The sequence below is a fragment of the Dendrobates tinctorius genome, unplaced genomic scaffold, assembly GCF_039654945.1.
Source record: "Dendrobates tinctorius isolate UK_male_01 unplaced genomic scaffold, ASM3965494v1 ptg000047l, whole genome shotgun sequence".
Lineage (NCBI taxonomy): Eukaryota > Metazoa > Chordata > Amphibia > Anura > Dendrobatidae > Dendrobates > Dendrobates tinctorius.
In genome coordinates, this window is record NW_027361715.1 from 10,471,410 (window position 1) to 10,491,462 (window position 20,053).

The 20,053-nt window shown below is 44.2% G+C and overlaps 1 protein-coding gene across 5 annotated transcripts in view; it reads left to right on the forward strand.

Moving 5' to 3' along the window:
• Positions 1 to 20,053, forward strand: part of CHD9 (chromodomain helicase DNA binding protein 9) — a 233,239-nt gene that overhangs the window by 177,302 nt on the left and 35,884 nt on the right. For all 5 annotated transcript variants that reach the window (XM_073576191.1, XM_073576192.1, XM_073576195.1 and 2 more), the window contains 11 exons: positions 490 to 611; positions 3,929 to 4,172; positions 4,273 to 4,449; positions 7,916 to 8,059; positions 9,952 to 10,207; positions 11,362 to 11,572; positions 12,661 to 12,856; positions 13,135 to 13,302; positions 14,049 to 14,228; positions 14,338 to 14,448; positions 18,545 to 18,741. In XM_073576191.1, the coding sequence (XP_073432292.1) occupies positions 490 to 611; positions 3,929 to 4,172; positions 4,273 to 4,449; positions 7,916 to 8,059; positions 9,952 to 10,207; positions 11,362 to 11,572; positions 12,661 to 12,856; positions 13,135 to 13,302; positions 14,049 to 14,228; positions 14,338 to 14,448; positions 18,545 to 18,741 (2,006 nt within the window). The remainder of the gene's footprint in view (positions 1 to 489; positions 612 to 3,928; positions 4,173 to 4,272; positions 4,450 to 7,915; positions 8,060 to 9,951; positions 10,208 to 11,361; positions 11,573 to 12,660; positions 12,857 to 13,134; positions 13,303 to 14,048; positions 14,229 to 14,337; positions 14,449 to 18,544; positions 18,742 to 20,053) is intronic.

Here is a 20,053-nt window from a genome sequence, read left to right on the forward strand (position 1 = left end):
GCTCCGGTCCCAGTGATCCTTAGCACGAATGACCGCGAGACTTTGTTATCCCGCGAGACCGTGACATCTCGCGGTCATTCTCGCAAAGGATCACTGGGACCGGAGTGTGGAGAGAGGCAGGATGGCTGAACGGGACGTCGGAAGGTGAGAATAACTATATTTTTTATTTTGATACTATTTTCTACAGCGATAGCCAGAGATGCCGGGCGCTCGGCATCGCTGTGCTGATCGCTGGTGAAGCTGTCTGTGTGACAGCTCACGAGCGATCACATAGCGACTTACCAGCGATCCTGACACCTTCATATCGGTGTCGGGATCGCTGGTGAGTCGCTTAGTGTGACGGGGCCTTAATCCAAATCCTAGACAAATGGATCCCCCTCTGATCACACTGCGATTAGAATAATCAGATCATTTTCCTCAAATGGAGAACACACAGTCGCCTGCCCCTTCCCTAACAAGCTTCTTATGCTTTTGATGTTTGTTTCCCAGGAACGACCACCTCCAAATAATTGGAAGAAAATTCACCAGTCACGAGAATACAAAACTGGTAATCAACTCAGAGAATACCAACTGGAGGGACTGAACTGGCTGCTGTTCAACTGGTATAACAGGTGAGCCCGAGTGGCACTGGCCATCATCCTGTAGGTAAAATGGTGAAAGACCAGATCAGATTGGCTGCTATAAAGCCACGTGGCTATCAGGGCTGTGGAGTCAGAGTCGCAGTTGTGGAGTCGGAGCCCATTTTGGTGGAGTCAGAGTCGGTGTCATGGAAATTGAGGAGTCAGAGGTTTGGTTTACAGGCTCCACAGCCTTGGTGCCTATATCCCAGGAGCAGCAACTGGTATAACAGGTGAGCTGGAGCGGCACTGGTCATCATCCTGTAGGTAAACTGGTGAAAGACCAGATCAGATTGGCTGCTATAAAGCCATGTGCCTATATCACAGGAGCAGCAGGGCATGTCATAGGGACACAGGCCAAAAATGTCTTACACAAGAGGCCTGAAAGCAATTGATAGACATCAGAGAAGTATTTTTCCACACACCTTTAACATATGTACACCATACACCGAGCGCAGGTGTGTGCAGCAGGCTCAGGAGCTGAGCCCGCCATAGACGATTTCCATGTCGGCCGTGTTATACAGTTGACTTCTGCGTGTAACAGCCCACACTCCCATGGCTTTTGGAAGAAGGAGAGGAAAAAGCAAAATTTCAAAAATTAAAATTGTCCAAAGCGGCAAGGGGATAATATAGACCCTCTGTTATGTCTACTTTTCAAAAGTTTAAGCACCACATCTCATGATCTGTGTAAAAATAGCCACATATCATTCTGTGGCAGCCACATGGTGGGGACTTCTTTTTTCAGTACCAGAGGGAGGAATGATGGGCTTACTGTCTTCATTGTGGTTTATAGGTCATATATATCAGGTTGGTGAGGGGGTGGTACCCGGCACCCCACTGATCAGCTCCTCTCAGTGTCGGCGGCCCGATCATCAACTGCAGAGTGGCCGTGGACACAACTGATTACTGTATATCCCCTGCCATGTACTTATGGCGTACACTCTCAATATTTATGAAATATAAACATTGATTTTAAAAGAAAAATTACCTATTGATTTATTCAGGTTTTTGTGTCACATACAGTATATGTAAAAAAATAACAATTTTTTTACATATCACAATCTGTATGAAAGATAAAAAGTAGAAATCTTGCAATTTTTTATAGGTCACTGGGGTTTTTTACCCTCTATCTTCCTATTGTTCCTGGAAACAACACACAGACAAAAGCCATAATGGTCAAACTCTATGTTTTGTACTGATGCATCTAATGTGCGCGTGCAAAGGTCATTGTGAAGGGAGGGGGAGCTGTGACATCACCATTTGTCATTGATGGATCCTGTGTTATCAGCTTTGTATAGAGCTGTTACCTGTCATTGTAATCCTGTCTTTGGTGATAAGGAGTCTGCTGAAAACTCTTTCTGAAAGGACAGGATGTGAAAGTCTAAGAAAGCCTAGGTGGCCAATTAGAAAACTGCAAGTTGACTAATTATATTGTCTTAGCAATATTTGTGATATAAAAAATAATACACTGCTGAATTAGAAAAAAAATGCATATAACATTAAAATCTGATTTAACAAATACAGTGGGGGAAATAAGTATTTGATCTCCTGCTGATTTTGTAAGTTTGCCCACTGACAAAGACTTGAATAGTCTATTATAATTTTAAGGATAGGTTCATTTTAACATTGAGAGGTAGAATATCAAAAATAAAATTCAGAATATCACATTGTATAAATTATATAAATTTATTTGGATTTTGCTGTGAGAAATAAGTATTTGATCCCTCTTGCAAACAAGACTTAATACTTGGTTGCAAAACCCTTGTTGGCAAGCACAGCAGTCAGACGTTTTTGTAGTTGATGATGAGGTTTGCGCACATGTCAGAAGGAGTTTTGGTCCACTCCTCTTTGCAGATCATCTCTAAATCATTAGGATTTTAGGCTGTCGCTTGGCAACTCGGAGCTTTAAATCCCTCCATTAGTTTTCTATGGGATTAAGGTCTGGAGACTGGCTAGGCCACTCCATGACCTTAATGTGCTTCTTTTTGAGCCACTCCTTTGTTGCCTTGGCTGTATGTTTTGGATCATTGTCTTTCTGGAAGACCCAGCCACGATCCATTTTTAATGTCCTGGCAGAGGGAAGGAAGTTGTCACTCAGGATTTTACGATACATGGCTGCATCCATTCTCCCAGTGATTCGGTGAAGTAGTCCTGTGCCCTTAGCAGAGAAACACCCCCAAAACATAATGTTTCCACCTCCATGCTTGACAGTGGGGATAGTGTTCTTTGGGTCATAGGCAGCATTTCTCTTCCTCCAAACACAGCGAGTTGAGCTAATGCCACAGAGCTCAATTTTTGTCTCATCTGACCACAGCACCTTCTCCCAATCACTCACAGAATCATCCAGGTGTTCATTGGCAAACTTCAGATGGGCCTGCACATGTGCCTTCTTGAGCAGGGGGACCTTGCGGGCACTGCAGGATTTTAAACCTTTACGGCGTAATATGTTACCAATGGTTTTCTTGGTGACTGTGGTCCCAGCTGCCTTGAGATCATTAACAATTTCCCCCCGTGTAGTTTTAGGCTGATCTCTCACCTTCCTCATGATCAAGGATACCCTACGAGGTGAGATTTTTCATAGTGTCCCAGATCGATGTAGATTGACAGTCATTTTGTATTTCTTCCATTTTCTTACTATTGCACCAACAGTTGTCTCCTCACCCAGCGTCTTACGTATGGTTTTGTAGCCCATTCCAGCTTTGTGCAGGTCTATGATCTTGTCCCTGACATCCTTATAAAGCTCTTTGGTCTTGCCCATGTTGTAGTGGTTAGACTCTGACTAATTGAATCTGTGGACAGGAGTCTTTTATAAAGGTGATTATGTAAGACAGCCGTCTTTAATGCAGGTAACGAGTTGATTAGGAGCGTCTAACTGGTCTGTAGGAACCATAGCTCTTAATGGTTGGTAGGGGATCAAATACTTATTTCTCACTGCAAAATGCAAATAAATTTATATAATTTATACAATGTGATTTTCTGGTTTTTATTTTTGATATTCTATCTCTCAGTGTTAAAATTAACCTATCCTTAAAATTATGGATTGTTCATGTCTTTGTCAGTGTGCAAACTTACAAAATCAGCAAGGGTTCAAATACTTATTTCCCAACTGTAGGTCATCTTCTGATGAAACGCTCCCTTTCAGAAAATGCAGAAAGGTTTAATGCTGAACACTTTGGTGTGGATATTATACAGATATACCGTACTTACTATCCTGTGCGTTTGGTCTTTCAGGAGGCCAAATATGTGACTTCTCCAGGGATTTTCCAGCAGTTACTGATTTGTTTTTTCTTCACTCCGTCCCGACTTCATAGGAGGAACTGTATTTTGGCAGATGAAATGGGTCTAGGAAAAACAATTCAGAGCCTGACGTTTCTTCATGAGATATACCTGTCTGGTATCCGTGGCCCGTTCCTCATCATTGCTCCTCTCTCCACCATCACCAACTGGGAGCGAGAGTTTCGTACCTGGGCAGATCTGAATGTGGTCGTGTACCATGGCAGCATGATCAGCCGGCAGATGATCCAGCAGTATGAGATGTATTTCCGGGATTCTCAGGTACGGCGCCATAAATCATCTGGAGTAGACCAGAAGACAATGCAGGTCATGGAATTAGAGATCATATGAATGAGATAACGGAGGCATTATTACATCGCAGGGTCGTGTTGTCCGAGGGGCTTACAAGTTTCATGCCATCATCACCACCTTTGAGATGATTTTGGGGGGCTGCCCAGAGCTCAATGCCATTGAGTGGAGGTGTGTTATAATTGATGAGGCACACAGGCTGAAGAACAAGAACTGCAAGTTGCTGGAAGGCTTAAAACTCATGAACCTGGTATGTATAGTGTCCAGATGCAAGTATTTCCATGGATTTCTGTTCTGTATACTCTGACCTGACGCTCCACCAAGAATCCATATCACCATTCCAAGCTCATAGCCTCGTGTTATGTGACATTTTGGATCAGCACAGTTCACTCTTTTTTATTTATTTTCCTTCTGGGCTGTTGTTTTAATGCTGCCAGATAATTGACAGATATATTTGGTCAATTGGAGTTGAATTTAAACGGATCCTGAGGGATCGGGGGAGGTTGTAATAGATCTGGTAAAATGGAAGCCTGGTAGAAGCTTTTATTTGTGAATGGCCATCCTTCACAAAATCTCTTATCTCCACTTTCCCCACAATCACTGCTGGTCACAATTCTCACGTTTCATGTTGAGCAGGACAGATAATCTAAAAGTGGCCGCAGAGTGGAAGAAAACGTTTTCCTGTTTGTTTTTTTTGTTAAATTCTATTTTGTTGTAAAGATATTAGCAATCAAAGTATTTGGCACCTAATGAGTTAATTTTCGTTAAGTCCAAGTGGGTGTTATCAGATGGTTTTCCCTGGGGGAGTGTACTTTTTCCCCTGTATGACATTGCCCAATCAAAAGCAAGCAGCAACACGCAAGGAAAAAAAAATCCACTTACATTTTCCGTGGCAGTTTCACTACACCTTTTATGGCAGATTCTAGGCGGAATCCACCAGAAAAAGTCATTGTGTACACACCTCTTAGGCGCGTAGTATTCACTGACTTCCATTTCAGAACTTTTCTGCAGTATGGGATTTAGAAAACTGCACCACAAATCTGCAACGTCCAAACCCATACTTTTGGCACTGGGTCGTAGTCGTATTCTTGGCTTTAAGAGCCAAAGACAATAAGATTCCTTTGTATACACAGGAAGTTTATATGATTTCTTACAAAGTACCAGGGAACATTGATTAGGTATTGAAGAAAACTGATTCCTGCAGCTAAATAGGAAAGGGTTCTTTACAGTTAGAGCAGTCAGACTGTGGAACGACGACCACAAGGGGTAGTAATGGCTGATACATATATCAGCATTTAAAAAAGGGGCTGGATGTTTTTCTCATGTCAAATAACATTGTGGAGATAAAAAATCTATAAGTTGTGGAGAAAAAGGTTGACCTTGGTGGAGCTGTGTCTTTACTCAACTTTTGTAACTATGGGAAAAGTCTGTCAAATGGCATTTATAGTTAACTAGATGGTGGCCTGATGCTATTGCATTGGGAGGGCGGTAATGTCACAATGGGGGCAGGCTTTGCAGCGTTGAGAATCTATCCCCCCATTCGCTCACCCACCGATCCACTCTCTCTTTCCCCGTGGCCTTTGCTGCTTTCCTTTCATTGTCATTGGTGTACTTTTTAGGAGGAGCCATGTTGGCGTTGGTATTTGCTTTTTAAAGGGGTTGTCCCACGAGCAAAAGTTCATTTTAAAAATTGTCTGTGTCTGACCGTGTACAGAACATACCACAGCTCCTGGGCAGGGGAGGAAGCAAAAGACAATACTGACATTACAGCAGGAGATCGCAGAGGATACATTTTGTGAGGTAAAATATTGTTTAAAAACAATCAGTGAAATATTTTACTTCACAAAATGTATCCTCTGTGATCCCCAGCTGTAATGTCAGTATTGTCTTCTGCTTCCTCCCCTGCCCAGGAGATGGTGTTTGCTCTGTACACGGTCAGACACAGACAATTTTTTAAAATGAACTTTCTTTTGTGGGAAAACCCCTTTAATGTGACCGGCTTCCTCTGCCTGTAGACACGTTGCGCATCTGCCGCCGGGACTAGACAAATGATTCACTGCGCCAGCGCGGAAATCAGACCGCCGCCATCTTTGTGCAGACAGATAGCGGCGGTCACATTAAAACTGCGCATGCGCTCCTCCTGTACAAAGATGGCGGCGGCCAATGAATCATTCGGCTGATCTCGGCAGCGGCGTGTTCACGACAGTGTTCCGCTTGTGGCACCACGCAAGAGGCTGCGAACGGCGTATACAGTGTGTGTGGTGCATACGGCATATACAGAGTGTATATGTGTGTGGTGCGTACGGCGTATACAGTTTGTGTGTGTGTGTCTGTGTGGTGCTACGGTGTTCCGCTGGTGGTACCGCGCAATAGACTGGCACCACCAGCAGTTTCCATATTGAGACACTTATCACTTGAGTGTCCGAATATGGCAGTCGGTGAACTTCTGCCGCTTGGAATTATGGGATTTGGAGACAACTGGAAGGAACAGAATGTGAAGACATTACAAGATAAGTATATATTAGATGGTCTCACTACTCTCCTGGATTGCATCCCTTTGGTGATATTTTATTCTTTTTTCTCTAGCTAAATGCATGTATTTGGGACTAAAATCATTCCATATTTTCTTCCATATGACTTTTTGCACATTGAACTTTGTTGTGGTTTGTGGTAATTAGTCCGCTGAGAAGAGCTCATAAAAAGACAGATAAGAGTTATAGTGGGTTGGCTGATGCTGTCTCAGTTCGCTCATTTTGCAGCCAGCAATAGACAGTGCAAGACAGAGGCTATAGAAGGCAAACAGGCAACGTTCTTAAAGAATTCCTATGACAAAATGATTTCTAGCCCCAATTACATGCTTTCCGGTAAGAAAAAAAATTTGTCCCCTCTCAAGGTGGACAACCACTTTAATTGAGCCGAATGAATCAGTCGTTTAGAACAGGCCTGTCGGATCCCATTTGTTCTGGTTTTATAACTGGCTTTGTTTCCTTGTCTGTGCCCACATCAGCACTAAATATAGCCCTCTTGTTTACACCCCTAATTTGCAGCACACGGAATACTGACATTTTCCATAATAAACACGGGTTTGGCAGATGATCATAGAGTGGTAGCGATATAGTCTGTGCTGACATAATTTGATTATTTTAATAAAATCGGTGTCACGATTCCTCCGCTCATTGTGTCTTAGACACGGTGACTGATGACTCAGGTATACCATATGGTGAAGGGACGTGCTGAGGTGGTGGTGTTTTGATGGAGAGCTCAGCCATCCAATCTTGAGTCTGGGAGCTTCTTTCAGGTGTTTCCTGCTCCTGGTGGTTACCCAGCTACTAACCTGAGCTGTCAGTCACAGACGTCATCTGCTCAGTGGTTTGCCTTGTATTTTTGTGCTCTGTTTCTTAATCTATTGCTGCCTGACCTTGGACCTCGTTCTGACCATCCATTTGCCTAGCCTCTTTGCTCTGATCGGCTATCTTTCTGGTCTTTTGACCTCGGACCATGACATGACTTCGCCTTTGTCTTTCTCCTTTAGTTTAGGACGTGCTCTCTTGGTTTCTCACTCCAGAACATTTCACTACCCTGCCTCACGGCTAGTCCATGAGTAGTGATTAAGTATCACAATATGTATTCTAAAAGCTGGGGTTTATTATTTATGACACTCGTCTCCCTACAATACTTTCCATAGTGGACTGATGGTTATGTTCTCCATCCCCCAGGAGCACAAGGTGCTTCTAACAGGAACGCCCCTGCAGAACACGGTGGAGGAGCTGTTCAGTCTCTTACATTTCCTAGAGCCGCTGCGCTTTCCCTCAGAGTCTACGTTCATGCAAGAGTTTGGAGATCTGAAGACCGAGGAGCAGGTAATGAATACACAGGTTACTGTCCGATACTGAAACTGGTGGGGGTGAATCAAAATCCATCTAAAGAACTCAAGAATGCATGTAAAGGGTTAAGTGCTGTGACTAATGATGAGCAGATTGATTTGTGTAGGGGCTCCGGTCCGGCGTCCAGGTCAGTGGTACGCCAGATGGGAGGTCCATAAATTTCTTATCTTCTGACGTCCTTGGCGCTGCATTTGAATTGTCAGGGTTGGTGCTACGTCATTGGGCTAATTAAAAGCCACACCGAAATGCAAGAGATTTGTGGGCCTCCCATCAAGCCGCCGATGTTGTGAATTCCCTTGCTCGAAGTTCTGAGCCGAAGCTCCCTCTGCTCTCTCTGGTGGTTACTGAGAGTAGTGGAGCTGGCCAGGTGAATGGAAGTTCTCCACCTGAAGACAATAATTGGGAACCTGGGATTACTAGCTGGGAGCATATAATTGAGCTGGCTGCTCTTGGACGTTGGTGGTGATTTCCTCTGTGTGCATTTGGAGTTCTTTTGTCCCCTGCCTGATCTGCATGGTTCAGCTAAGTGATTCTTTTGCTAATCCTTTCATCTAATCTGGTTGTGTCTTTTTTTTGCTTTCTGTTTTGCTGCTAGGGTTCAGCATGCTCCCTGCTGGGGGCAGCGCTGGGCCCTGCTTCATATATTGCAGCTTGTTCAGTCCCCTGTTATGTTAGTATCTTTTTGCTTTGCTGCCAGTTTATACCAGAGTGCTGATCTAGCGGGGGTGAGGTCGTGCGACCGCAGGTTTTTTGTATATCAGAAGTGTTGGACTTTTTCAGGGTGTTTTGCGTGATTGCAGACAGTATCTTTTCTGTCCTGTCCTGTCTAGACAGCTTGGGCCCCACCGTTTGCTCAGTCTGTTCTCTGCCTGTGTTTGTGTCTCATCTTGTCTCACCGACAATATATGTTTGGGGGCTATCTATTCCTTTGGGGATCTGCTCCGGGGCAGTTTAGATTTCATCTTTCTGTCATTAGGCTTAGTTAGTCCTCCAGCTGTGATGAAGCGTCTAGGACATCGTAGGAACGCTCCACGGCTACTGCTAGTTGTGTGGATAGGATCAGGGGTCTGCAATCCGCTTAGTTACCAACCTCTTTGGTCTTCTGGTGGCTTAGCCTGTTCCTGTCATCCTCCTCGGTGACCCATTCATAACACGCCGGCTACCGGTGACCTGGACACTGGACCGGAGGCCCGCGAACTGATCCACTCATCTCTAGTTGTAAATGTCATTGGATGCATCATCAGGGGGTTTAAAGGGAACCTGTCACGTCACCAGGTTTTTGCCACCTGTCTGAGAGCGGCATGATGTAGAGGCAGAGTCCCTAATTGTTGTGTCACTTACTGGGCTGCTTGCTGTAGTTTTGAAAAAAATCACAGTTTTATCAGCAGGAGATTATCACTACAGGACTAGTAAATCTGCTGCCAGGTAGTCCTCCATATTCATGATCTCTGTATAACACTCCCCACCATTGATCAGCAGCTTTCTGCCTATGCACAGTGTGCACAGAAAGCAGCCAATCAGTGTTGTGGGTGTGGTTATACAGAGCTCAGTTATCAGAGAACTGCAGCAGATAAAACTACAGCTAATAGCCCAGTAAGTGACACATTGCTGGGATCAGGGTCTCTTCCCCTACATGATGCTGCTCAGATGGGGGAGCAAAAACCTTGTGGTTGATTCTCTTTAAAGCAGCTACATCTGCAGAAGATTAGACGAAGCGTGCGCATATTCTGAGCCAGGGAAAGATGCACAACTACGTTATATTAGAAAGTAGTAACCAACATGTGACTTTTGAACACACAGTAGATTTGGGGCCAGCTGTCACAGTCCCTGCTATTTTCTTGCATGTGTTTCTGTTTCTTTTAATTCAGGTCCAAAAACTGCAGGCTATTCTTAAGCCAATGATGCTTCGAAGGCTCAAGGAAGACGTGGAAAAAAAACTAGCGCCTAAGGAGGAAACTATCATAGAAGTGGAACTGACCAACATCCAGAAGAAATACTACAGAGCCATCCTGGAAAAGAACTTTGCCTTCTTATCTAAAGGGGCCGGCCAAGCGAATGTCCCCAACCTAGTGAACACCATGATGGAGCTGCGCAAGTGCTGCAACCACCCGTATCTCATTAAAGGTGCGCACGTACGCAACCGATGTCTTCCATTTCATTCTTATTAACGTCTCCCGCAGCACAGGTCAGTAGAGGGACAGCAGTGATACATAGTCCAGGGATTAGTCTCGTCTAGACAACACTTTTTGCAGACAAGTCATATCCGTGATCAGCCGGTCAATGGAGATCTGGATTCTGAAAATGTTGGCAATGATCACTGGAAGATGCCACTGCGGAGGACGCTACATGGAAAACTTGGCATTACGTGGCACCTATTCAGATGATGTAGATGGAGCTGCTGGGTTCACCTGTCACCACGTTCATGATGCCCAAACCATTTCGGCATATCAGTGGGAGCATAGATTAAAGATCCAGCCTGGGACCATAGGGGGGATGAGACTAGTCCGGAGAAACGACTGGCCAGCTTCTCCCCACTTCTCTCCAGGTGATTGACAAGTGTGTGCTTATGTACAGACATGGGAGAGAGCAGTCAGTCAGCTGAAGCAGAGGTGGGAGAAGCCTGATGGAGTTGTGCCAGACTAGACTTCTCTCTCCCTATCATTCCCCGGCTGGACCTTTAATGCCGCAGCGTTTCAGAGAAAAACATACCTGGCACCATCGTGCAGCCAGCCTCTGATTCATGCTGCCTGTGGTCTAGGAAGCATGAATCGACAGACAGGTTTCCTTTACAGGGGCTGTCCGGTCTTAGAGTGACTTTAGATTTGTAACCCATGTGACTGCAGACTTGTAGATCCTCACATTGTGAGCATTGCGCGCTGTGAGGATTCGATTTGCATATGCGATGTGCATATGCAGTCACATGCCGACTAGTCGGCAGTGGCCACAGCCTCGTTTAGTGCAAGTGTATTGAGCAAGGTCGCACAGTCTAGTTGGAATGTGGCTGGAAGTATGCAAATCATCTACTTGTGGTCACATGCAACGGAGAATCCTTACAGGCAATGTTAGGATTCACAAGTCTGCAGTCACATAGAGACTGCCTAAGGTGGGACAACCCCTGTAATTTATGAGTACACATTACCTATAGGAAAGTACTTCTGATTGTTACAAAGGGCTTTGTATGTGTCGATTGCATTGATCAATGTCATATAGAGGAAATATCAGATGGTTAAGAGACATCTTGAGATTTAGACTCCGCTTATGCACACATGATCTTGCAGGAGCCGAAGAGAAGATCCTCGGAGAGTTCAGAGAGACCCACAATCCAATGGCTGTGGATTTCTACCTCCAGGCCATGATCCAGTCTGCTGGGAAGCTGGTGCTCATTGATAAGCTACTGCCGAAAATGAAAGCTGGAGGCCACAAGGTGCTCATCTTTTCCCAGATGGTGCGTTGCTTGGACATATTAGAGGACTATCTCATGCACAAGAGGTGAGTGCAAGTATTTGATCTGTTCCCACGAATGCTGCATTGCTTAGGCTAGGTGCACACTGCGTAGGGGGGCTTTCCTGACATATACTGTAACGTTCCCTAAGGTCCCCTTTCTAGAGATGGAGGCCAATAGCGTGTTCTTTCTGCCTCTGTGGCTTGTGAGCGCCTGCATATTGCTTGTCTGACTACAGGAAAGCAGCAGACTGCAAAAGAAAAAAAAAAGAAGTAGTATACCTTGCAGGATACGTTTCTTTGGAATCGGTCCTTATGATGGACGGATGCCATGGACTCCATCCTGACTGTGGCCACTATGGGGCACACACCGCCTGAGCGTATCACCCGTCTTTGGGCACAAACCTAACGTGCATCTAGCCTTACTTATATTTTATTCTTTTGCTGTGTCAGAGTACATAGAAAAGGGCTACATAGAGATAAATGCTACATTGGTGGGGGTCCAAACACTGGGACCCACAATCATCGCTGGAATAAGGGACCTCTGCTTTCCCCAAAGGGGTATGGTCTGCAGCTTGTGGTTGGTGGGAACAAGGACTCTGGTCCCTCAATTGGGGGCCCATCGTTCGGTTCCCCACCAATCTAGCATTTATCATTCATCTAGTGGTTAGGTGATAGATGCTTTTTTGCAGAAACACCTTATTATTGTGTGAATAACACATATTTTAGTATGTGCAATATGATAACTCATGCTCAGTTCTGTATCGGCGACTGTGACAGCTTATCAGATGCCTTTTTGAAGATAATTGGTTAATAACATCACATGATATCACAGCGGAAATAAGGGGCTATGAGAGACTGTATAAAAGCAGAGGCAGGGAACACAGCCGCCATTTTGTGGTGAATCTGGATAGTGAGAAGGCATCACAGCTTAGCAATAGGGATAAGGAAAGGAAACCATAAAAAAACTGAAGAAACTGTACTGATGGTTTGTGAGAGAACAGCAGTAAAGAACTGTTCCCATCCGTTTACCCATTGACATGTGCTGAGATCCTAATGTGCATCCTTCGCTATTTAAAACCTACTAAAAGCCGATCTAGACTCTTGCTCCTCTCTGACAATTCAATCCTTCTCAGATATCTCTATGAACGCATTGATGGTCGAGTCCGAGGAAATCTCCGGCAAGCCGCCATTGATCGCTTCAGTAAACCAGATTCTGATCGGTTTGTGTTCCTCCTTTGCACCCGGGCAGGAGGTCTGGGAATAAATTTGACTGCCGCCGACACCTGTATTATTTTTGACTCTGATTGGAATCCTCAGAATGATCTCCAGGTTAGTGGCTGAAGTGGCATCATTGACAGGTTCCTTCACATTAGTCGACTATTATGGAGGCATCATTGTGGTGCTCATTCATGCGGCGTGCTTACCTTCGGCGACAAATACATTGAACACCGAAACGGGAGAGAAATGTAGATGTTTTGTGGTGGTCAATTCACCCCCGCTCCACTCCACACACAAAAAAAACAATTTAGAAAAAAAACAGAACCTCGTACGTGTCTCCAACATGTCTCCAACAGGTTAACTTTGACTGTCCTTTCCCGTTTTTAAAGGCTCAAGCCCGATGTCACCGAATTGGCCAGAACAAAGCTGTGAAGGTTTATCGATTAATTACAAGAAACTCCTATGAGCGGGAGATGTTCGACCGAGCGAGCCTGAAGTTGGGTTTAGACAAAGCTGTCCTCCAGAGTATGAGCGGGAGAGAAAACAGCGTTGGAGGGGTGAGGGCCACTTTCTGTATCAGTTTCTAGTGCAGTTATCCAGCTCCCAGGAATGGCGGTCTACGGCTGCCAACCAAAACCCTTTCCTTTTGTTTTTTTTTTATATTTTTTTATTTTTAATTTTCAGTTAGTTAAGATACAATTAATGAAATATGATTACTAAAGATGGGAGAATTGATTTGCTGGACTTGGTCCATCGGTCAGGTCAGTAATCTGTGACCGTTGGATAGGAGTTTTGCGACGCTACTTACCTCCCGGCATTCCTGGCTCTTCTTTTGATTAGCTGGACTGGCAATGATGACATCATGTCAGGCTGACTAATCAAAAGAAGGACAGGAATGCTGGGTGGTAAGGAGATTTGCAGAGCTGCCATACAGCGGCCACAGATTACTGACCTGGTCAATTGTCCGGAGTCCTGCTAATTGATCCTCTCATCTCTGTATCCCAAGATACTGTATGCAGGGGACACTAGAATTTTGTGGTGTTTGTTTTTCACCTTCCGTTTCATTTTTTAAAAGCATTTAATGAAAAAAAATGATAATATTGCTTATAATTATAAGCAAAACTGTAGAAGTTGGTATTTTGGTCATCAAAGACTAGACATGAGGACAAGTGTCTACCACATTGATATGAAGGGAAGAGAAGATACAGTTTCAAATTTACAAAAAAAAGCAAGCCATGTTGATTGAGTAGAGAGCCGATGCATGCACACTCATACTGGACTGATTGCTTTTCCGCATGGACAGATTCAGCAACTCTCCAAGAAAGAGATAGAAGACCTTCTCAGGCGGGGTGCGTATGGAGCCATCATGGATGAGGAGGATGAAGGCTCCAAGTTCTGTGAGGAAGACATTGACCAAATCCTTCAGAGGCGGACAAAGACCATTACTATAGAGTCTGAAGGGAGGGGTTCAACGTTTGCCAAGGTAAGAAATTGGTTCAGTATGTATTAGTGGCGCGAGTATTATTTGTATAGTAGGGAATACCTGCCTCACCACAAGTTAGGGATGCTGAGGTCTCATTTCCTTTCTCCAGGCAAGTTTTGTGGCTTCTGGTAACAGAACGGACATCTCTTTGGATGACCCGAACTTCTGGCAGAAATGGGCTAAAAAGGCAGAAATCGACATCGATTCAGTGAGTGGCAGAGTAAGTATGATATTGTCTCATCTGTGCGTCACGATCTAGTATATTGTAATTGACTTTCATCAGAGAAGTCTGAAATCTCTATACATTATAGCTAATGTCAGCTAGACCGGTATAAAGCAAATGGCCCTGCATTATAGAGCTGCGGGAACGATTTACCCAGAGTGAAGAGTCAGATGTCTCTATCTCAGTCTAATGACCGATGCCGAGAGCTTGTGTCTGTATCTTAATGCTTAGAGCCAAGAACGTAGGGGGCAAAAACTGATGAAAAAGTAATAAAAATGATTTTGACCAATTGTACACAAATGAATCATTCCAAATGGCCAACGACAGACTATTATCACCCAAATGTGATCTGTCTTACGGAATTGTTTATTGCCTATTGTCAGATGTAAATACAAGTGTGTGACACGATTGGTCAAATTTGGACATTCATTTGCCACCTTGCACATTTCCACAGTGTTGTATTGTCTCTTTAATCTGCTAGGTTAAGGCCCCATACACATAAGACTACTAGTGACCAAACCCAACGAGATCCCCATGTTCAGCCAACAGCCCAGTGTGTTTGGGGGCTCTTGATTCTCCCTGGACAAATGATGTTGGGGAAGAAAAGGATCAGGCATGTCCAATTTTGGATGGCTAATTGTTTTGTTCTCCGGAAGATTGTTCTCCAGACAGGATATTGTTGAGACACAGGATGAAGCAGACAATCTAGAGTGTACTGGGGACTCTAGTCTGGCATGTTGATGGTCAGGTCATTTGTACAGACCGACCATCTGACGGATGATTGATCAGCTGTGGTCCATTGTCTCATGTGTATGGCCAGCTTTGGGTTTTTCGGTTCCATTGATATATCCACATTGAGCATGTTTCTCCACCTGGAACAGCCGAACAGAATAATCTATGGTTTAGTGGAAAAATATTGATTCCAATCCATACTAATCATGGATCACAGCTTTCCCCACCGCACACAGTCACTCACAGAGTTAGTACTCAAAGCTGGGATGTGGAAGAATCTGCACAGCCCATTGACCAGACCTTTGGTTTCTGTTGGTTTGATGAACGTGAAATAGGCCCTCTTGATTGACACCAGTTCTTGGCCCTTCTGTGACTTAGTGGTCTCCTAGCCATCGCTAGCTGTATGTACCTGGAAATCTTTTTAGGAGCTTAGTTTATGCTGACTGATTTCTACCCATAGCGAGTGCTGATTGGTGTTATAGCACGTTTATCGAAGCCCTCTTAAAGTAATTATAATTTCTTAAACCATTTGCATATTGTTGGAGGAACATCCTCTTATTTTGTAGGTCTCAGTCACACATCTTTGTGTCACTATTGATGATTCATGAATCAACTGTGAGTCCCCCCAAGGTGAACTTAACAGCCTCCCCGGCATATATAATGTTAAATTCACGTCAGAAGACTCTCAGCTGGTTCATCAATCACTGATCGAGACATCCAAATTTGTGAATCCCTGCTGTAAAGGGGTTGTCCTACGAACAAAACACATTTTAATCAGAAGATCATAGAATAATAAGTTACACAATTGGTTGTGTTAAAAAAATGTTCCTGTGCTGAGGTTATCTTATAAATGTGCCCCAGCTATATCCTGCGAAATGGCTGTGTCTATGCAGAGCTGCTCCAGTTCATGGTCTGCACATAAAACAGCTCTTGACCAAGGGGAAGCATAATTCAATTATGACAAGTATACAGATAAAACAGCAGGGGCTCACTGCTGCTTCATTCTGAGGTTACACATTTCCCTGCCTGTTTTATCACAGGAGTGGGTGTTTCTTCTACAGCCCTTTGAGCGCACCATAAATCAAGTCAGTGACGTCGAAACTCCAGCAGCAGTTGAGCTTATGTGTGAATTAATGTATTTATTACTTGCTCACAGGGCTGGGGAAGTGGCAGACACACTTACTCCTGTGATAGCATACAGGGAAATGTGTTGTCTCAGAAAGCAGCAGTTTTGAGCCCTTGCTGTTTCGTCTGTAATATTCTCTTATTATAAGTGATTTATGTACCATCGTCCCCAGCCAGAATCTGTGATATGTGTGACACAGCCATTACACCGCACATAGCTGGGGCACATTTATAAGATTATTGCAGCACAGGAACATTTTTTCTAACACATCCAATTGTGGAACTTACAGTGCCTTGCGAAAGTATTCGGCCCCCTGGAACTTTTCAACCTTTTCCCACATATCATGCTTCAAACATAAAGATACCAAATGTAAATTTTTGGTGAAGAATCAACAACAAGTGGAACACAATTGTGAAGTTGAACGAAATTTATTGGTTATTTTACATTTTTGTGGAAATTCAAAAACTGAAAAGTGGGGCGTGCAATATTATTCGGCCCCTTTACTTTCAGTGCAGCAAACTCATTCCAGAAGTTCATTGTGGATCTCTGAATGATCCAATGTTGTCCTAAATGACTAATAATGATAAATATAATCCACCTGTGTGTAATCAAGTCTCCATATAAATGCACCTGCTCTGTGATAGTCTCAGGTTTCTGTTTGATGCACAGAGAGCATCATGAAGACCAAGGAACACAACAGGCAGGTCCGTGATACTGTAGTGGAGAAGTTTAAAGCCGGATTTGGATACAAAATGATTTCCAAAACTTTAAATATCCCAAGGAGCACTGTGCAAGCGATCTTATTGAAATGGAAGGAGTATCATACCACTGCAAATCTACCAAGACCCGGCCGTCCCTCTAAACTTTCATCTCAAACAAGGAGAAGACTGATCAGAGATTCAGCCAAGAGGCCCATGATCACTCTGGATGAACTGCAGAGATCTACAGCTGAGGTGGGACAGTCTGTCCATAGGACAACAATCAGTCGTACACTGCACAAATCTGGCCTTTATGGAAGAGTGGCAAGAAGAAAGCCATTTCTCAAAGATATCCATAAGAAGTGTCATTTAAAGTTTGCAACAAGCCACCTGGGAGACACACCAAACGTGGAAGAAGGTGCTCTGGTCAGGTGAAACCAAAATCAAACTTTTTGGCAGCAATGCCAAATGATATGTTTGGCGTAAAGGCAACACAGCTCATCACCCTGAACACACCATCCCCACTGTCAAACATGGTGGTGGCAGCATCATGGTTTGGGCCTGCTTTTCTTCAGCAGGGACAGGGAAGATGGTTAAAATTGACAGGAAGATGGATGGAGCCGAATACAGGACCATTCTTGAAGAAAACCTGTTGGAGTCTGCAAAAGACCTGAGACTGGGACGGAGATTTGTCTTCCAACAAGACAATGATCCCAAACATAAAGCCAAATCTACAATGGAATGGTTCACAAATAAACGTATCCAGGTGTTAGAATGGCCAAGACAAAGTCCAGACCTGAATCCAATCGAGAATCTGTGGAAAGAGCTGAAAACTGGTGTTCACAAACGATCTCCATCAAACCTCACTGAGCTCGAGCTGTTTGCCATGGAAGAATGGGCAAGAATTTCAGTCTCTCAATGTACAAAACTGATAGGAGACATACCCCAAGCGACTTGCAGCTGTAATCGCAGCAAAAGGAGGCGCAACAAAGTATTAAGTTAAAGGGGGCGAATAATATTGCACGCCCCACTTTTCAATTTTTGAAATTCCACAAAAATTTAAAATAACCAATAAATTTCGTTCAACTTCACAATTGTGTCCCACTTGCTGATTCTTCAAAAATTTACATTTGGTATCTTTATGTTTGGAGCATGATATGTGGGAAAAGGTTGAAAAGTTCCAGGGGGCCGAATACTTTCGCAAGGCACTGTATTTTTATTCTAAGATCTATTTGATAAAATGTACATTGTTCATGGTACAACCACTTTAGGCGGCATAAAAGATGCAAACATCTGATGAAGAAGCATTTGGTCTTTTGTCTCCTGATCGCCGTTTACACGGGCCAGTGAGGAGGAACTGGCGTTCTGATCGGCTCATGTAAGAGGGCATTTATTTCAACTTTTCAAATGTGAATAGAAGAGGTCGAGCTCATTATTCTACACAACAAGGGACCGGTATAACTTTAGAATATGTAGTTAATAATAAATGTCTAATTAATATACTGAGCGCTCAGCTGTGATTTATATCTGCCTGCAGAACAGCCTGGTCATTGATACACCGAGGATTCGCAAACAGACCCGGCCCTTTAGCGCCACCAAGGATGAACTCGCGGAGCTTTCTGAAGCAGAAAGTGAGGGAGATGATAAACCCAAGCTGCGAAGACCATATGATCGCCTAAATGGTTATGGCAGAACGGAGTGCTTCCGAGTGGAGAAAAATCTTTTGGTTTATGGGTAAGAATTTCATTATAGCTCCTCATTATAGGAATATGTATTGTCAGAATGATCATTGGATCAAGGTTCAGCGGTTTGTTTCCCAAGAGTTGATATATGAGTCAAATATTGGTGTCCAAGTGGGTACCATCTCAGACATTGTGGTTTGGCCTCAATTCAGGCATGATAATAGAAATAATAAATGCACATATTCAGGATAGGTGATCACCCCTACCTTGCTGACCATAAACTGAGCAGTGATAAAATATAACCCCAAATTAGTATTACTGCCTTTGTCCCTGAGCCACAGGCAGCATCAAATCCAAACTGGGTTACTCATTGCAGAATGCTATGTGTTATTCTGCAACGCTGCAAAAGCTCAGCTGAGCTTCGGGTAGAAGAGTCTAATGGGTGGTTACCTATGACTTTTTCCCACCCAACACTATTTGATTGACAGGGTTTGTCTTTATACATAAAAAAACCCATTCTCAGGAATACCAGAGAGAAGCTTGAGTGAGCCGCCCAGTGGACTCTTCTACCTGGGCTTACCAAGTAATTTGCCTCGGGCTTAGCCTTATGCTGGCAGATGTTCTTTAAATAGTAACTAAACATTTGCTGTTGTTGGTGGTTTAATTGCAATTAGAAATTGAGATCCCAACAATCGCTGTAAAATGCCAGAGATTCACAATCACTCTAAAATGCCCGAGAGATGCACAGCTCGGAAGACTGGAGCACACAGCTCGAAAGACTGGAGCCCAAAGCTCAGAAGACTGGAGCCCAAAGCTCGGAAGACTGGACCTCACAGCTCGGAAGACTGGAGCCCAAAGCTCGGAAGACTGGAGTCCACATCTCGGAAGACTGGAGTCCACATCTCGGAAGACTGGAGTCCACATCTCGGAAGACTGGAGGCCATATCTCGGAAGACTGGAGTCCACATCTCGGAAGACTGGAGTCCACATCTCGGAAGACTGGAGTCCACATCTCGGAAGACTGGAGTCCACATCTCGGAAGACTGGAGTCCACATCTCGGAAGACTGGAGTCCACATCTCGGAAGACTGGAGCCCACAGCTCAGAAGCCTGGAGCACTCAGCTCAGAAGCCTGGAGCATGCAGCTTGGAAGCCTGGAGCGCACAGCTCAGAAGCCAGGAGCGCGCAGCTTGGAAGACTAGAGTGCACAGCTCCTGCCTCAGTGGACACACTTGTGCTTTCTTGTGCAGGGATTTTACAGTCTGTGTGTATGTCCCCTGAGTTATGCACCACTTGGAGCATTTCTGAGCACTCATTAAGGGTTCTCAGGGCCTGGAACCCCACCGATCTACTTGCAATTAAGAG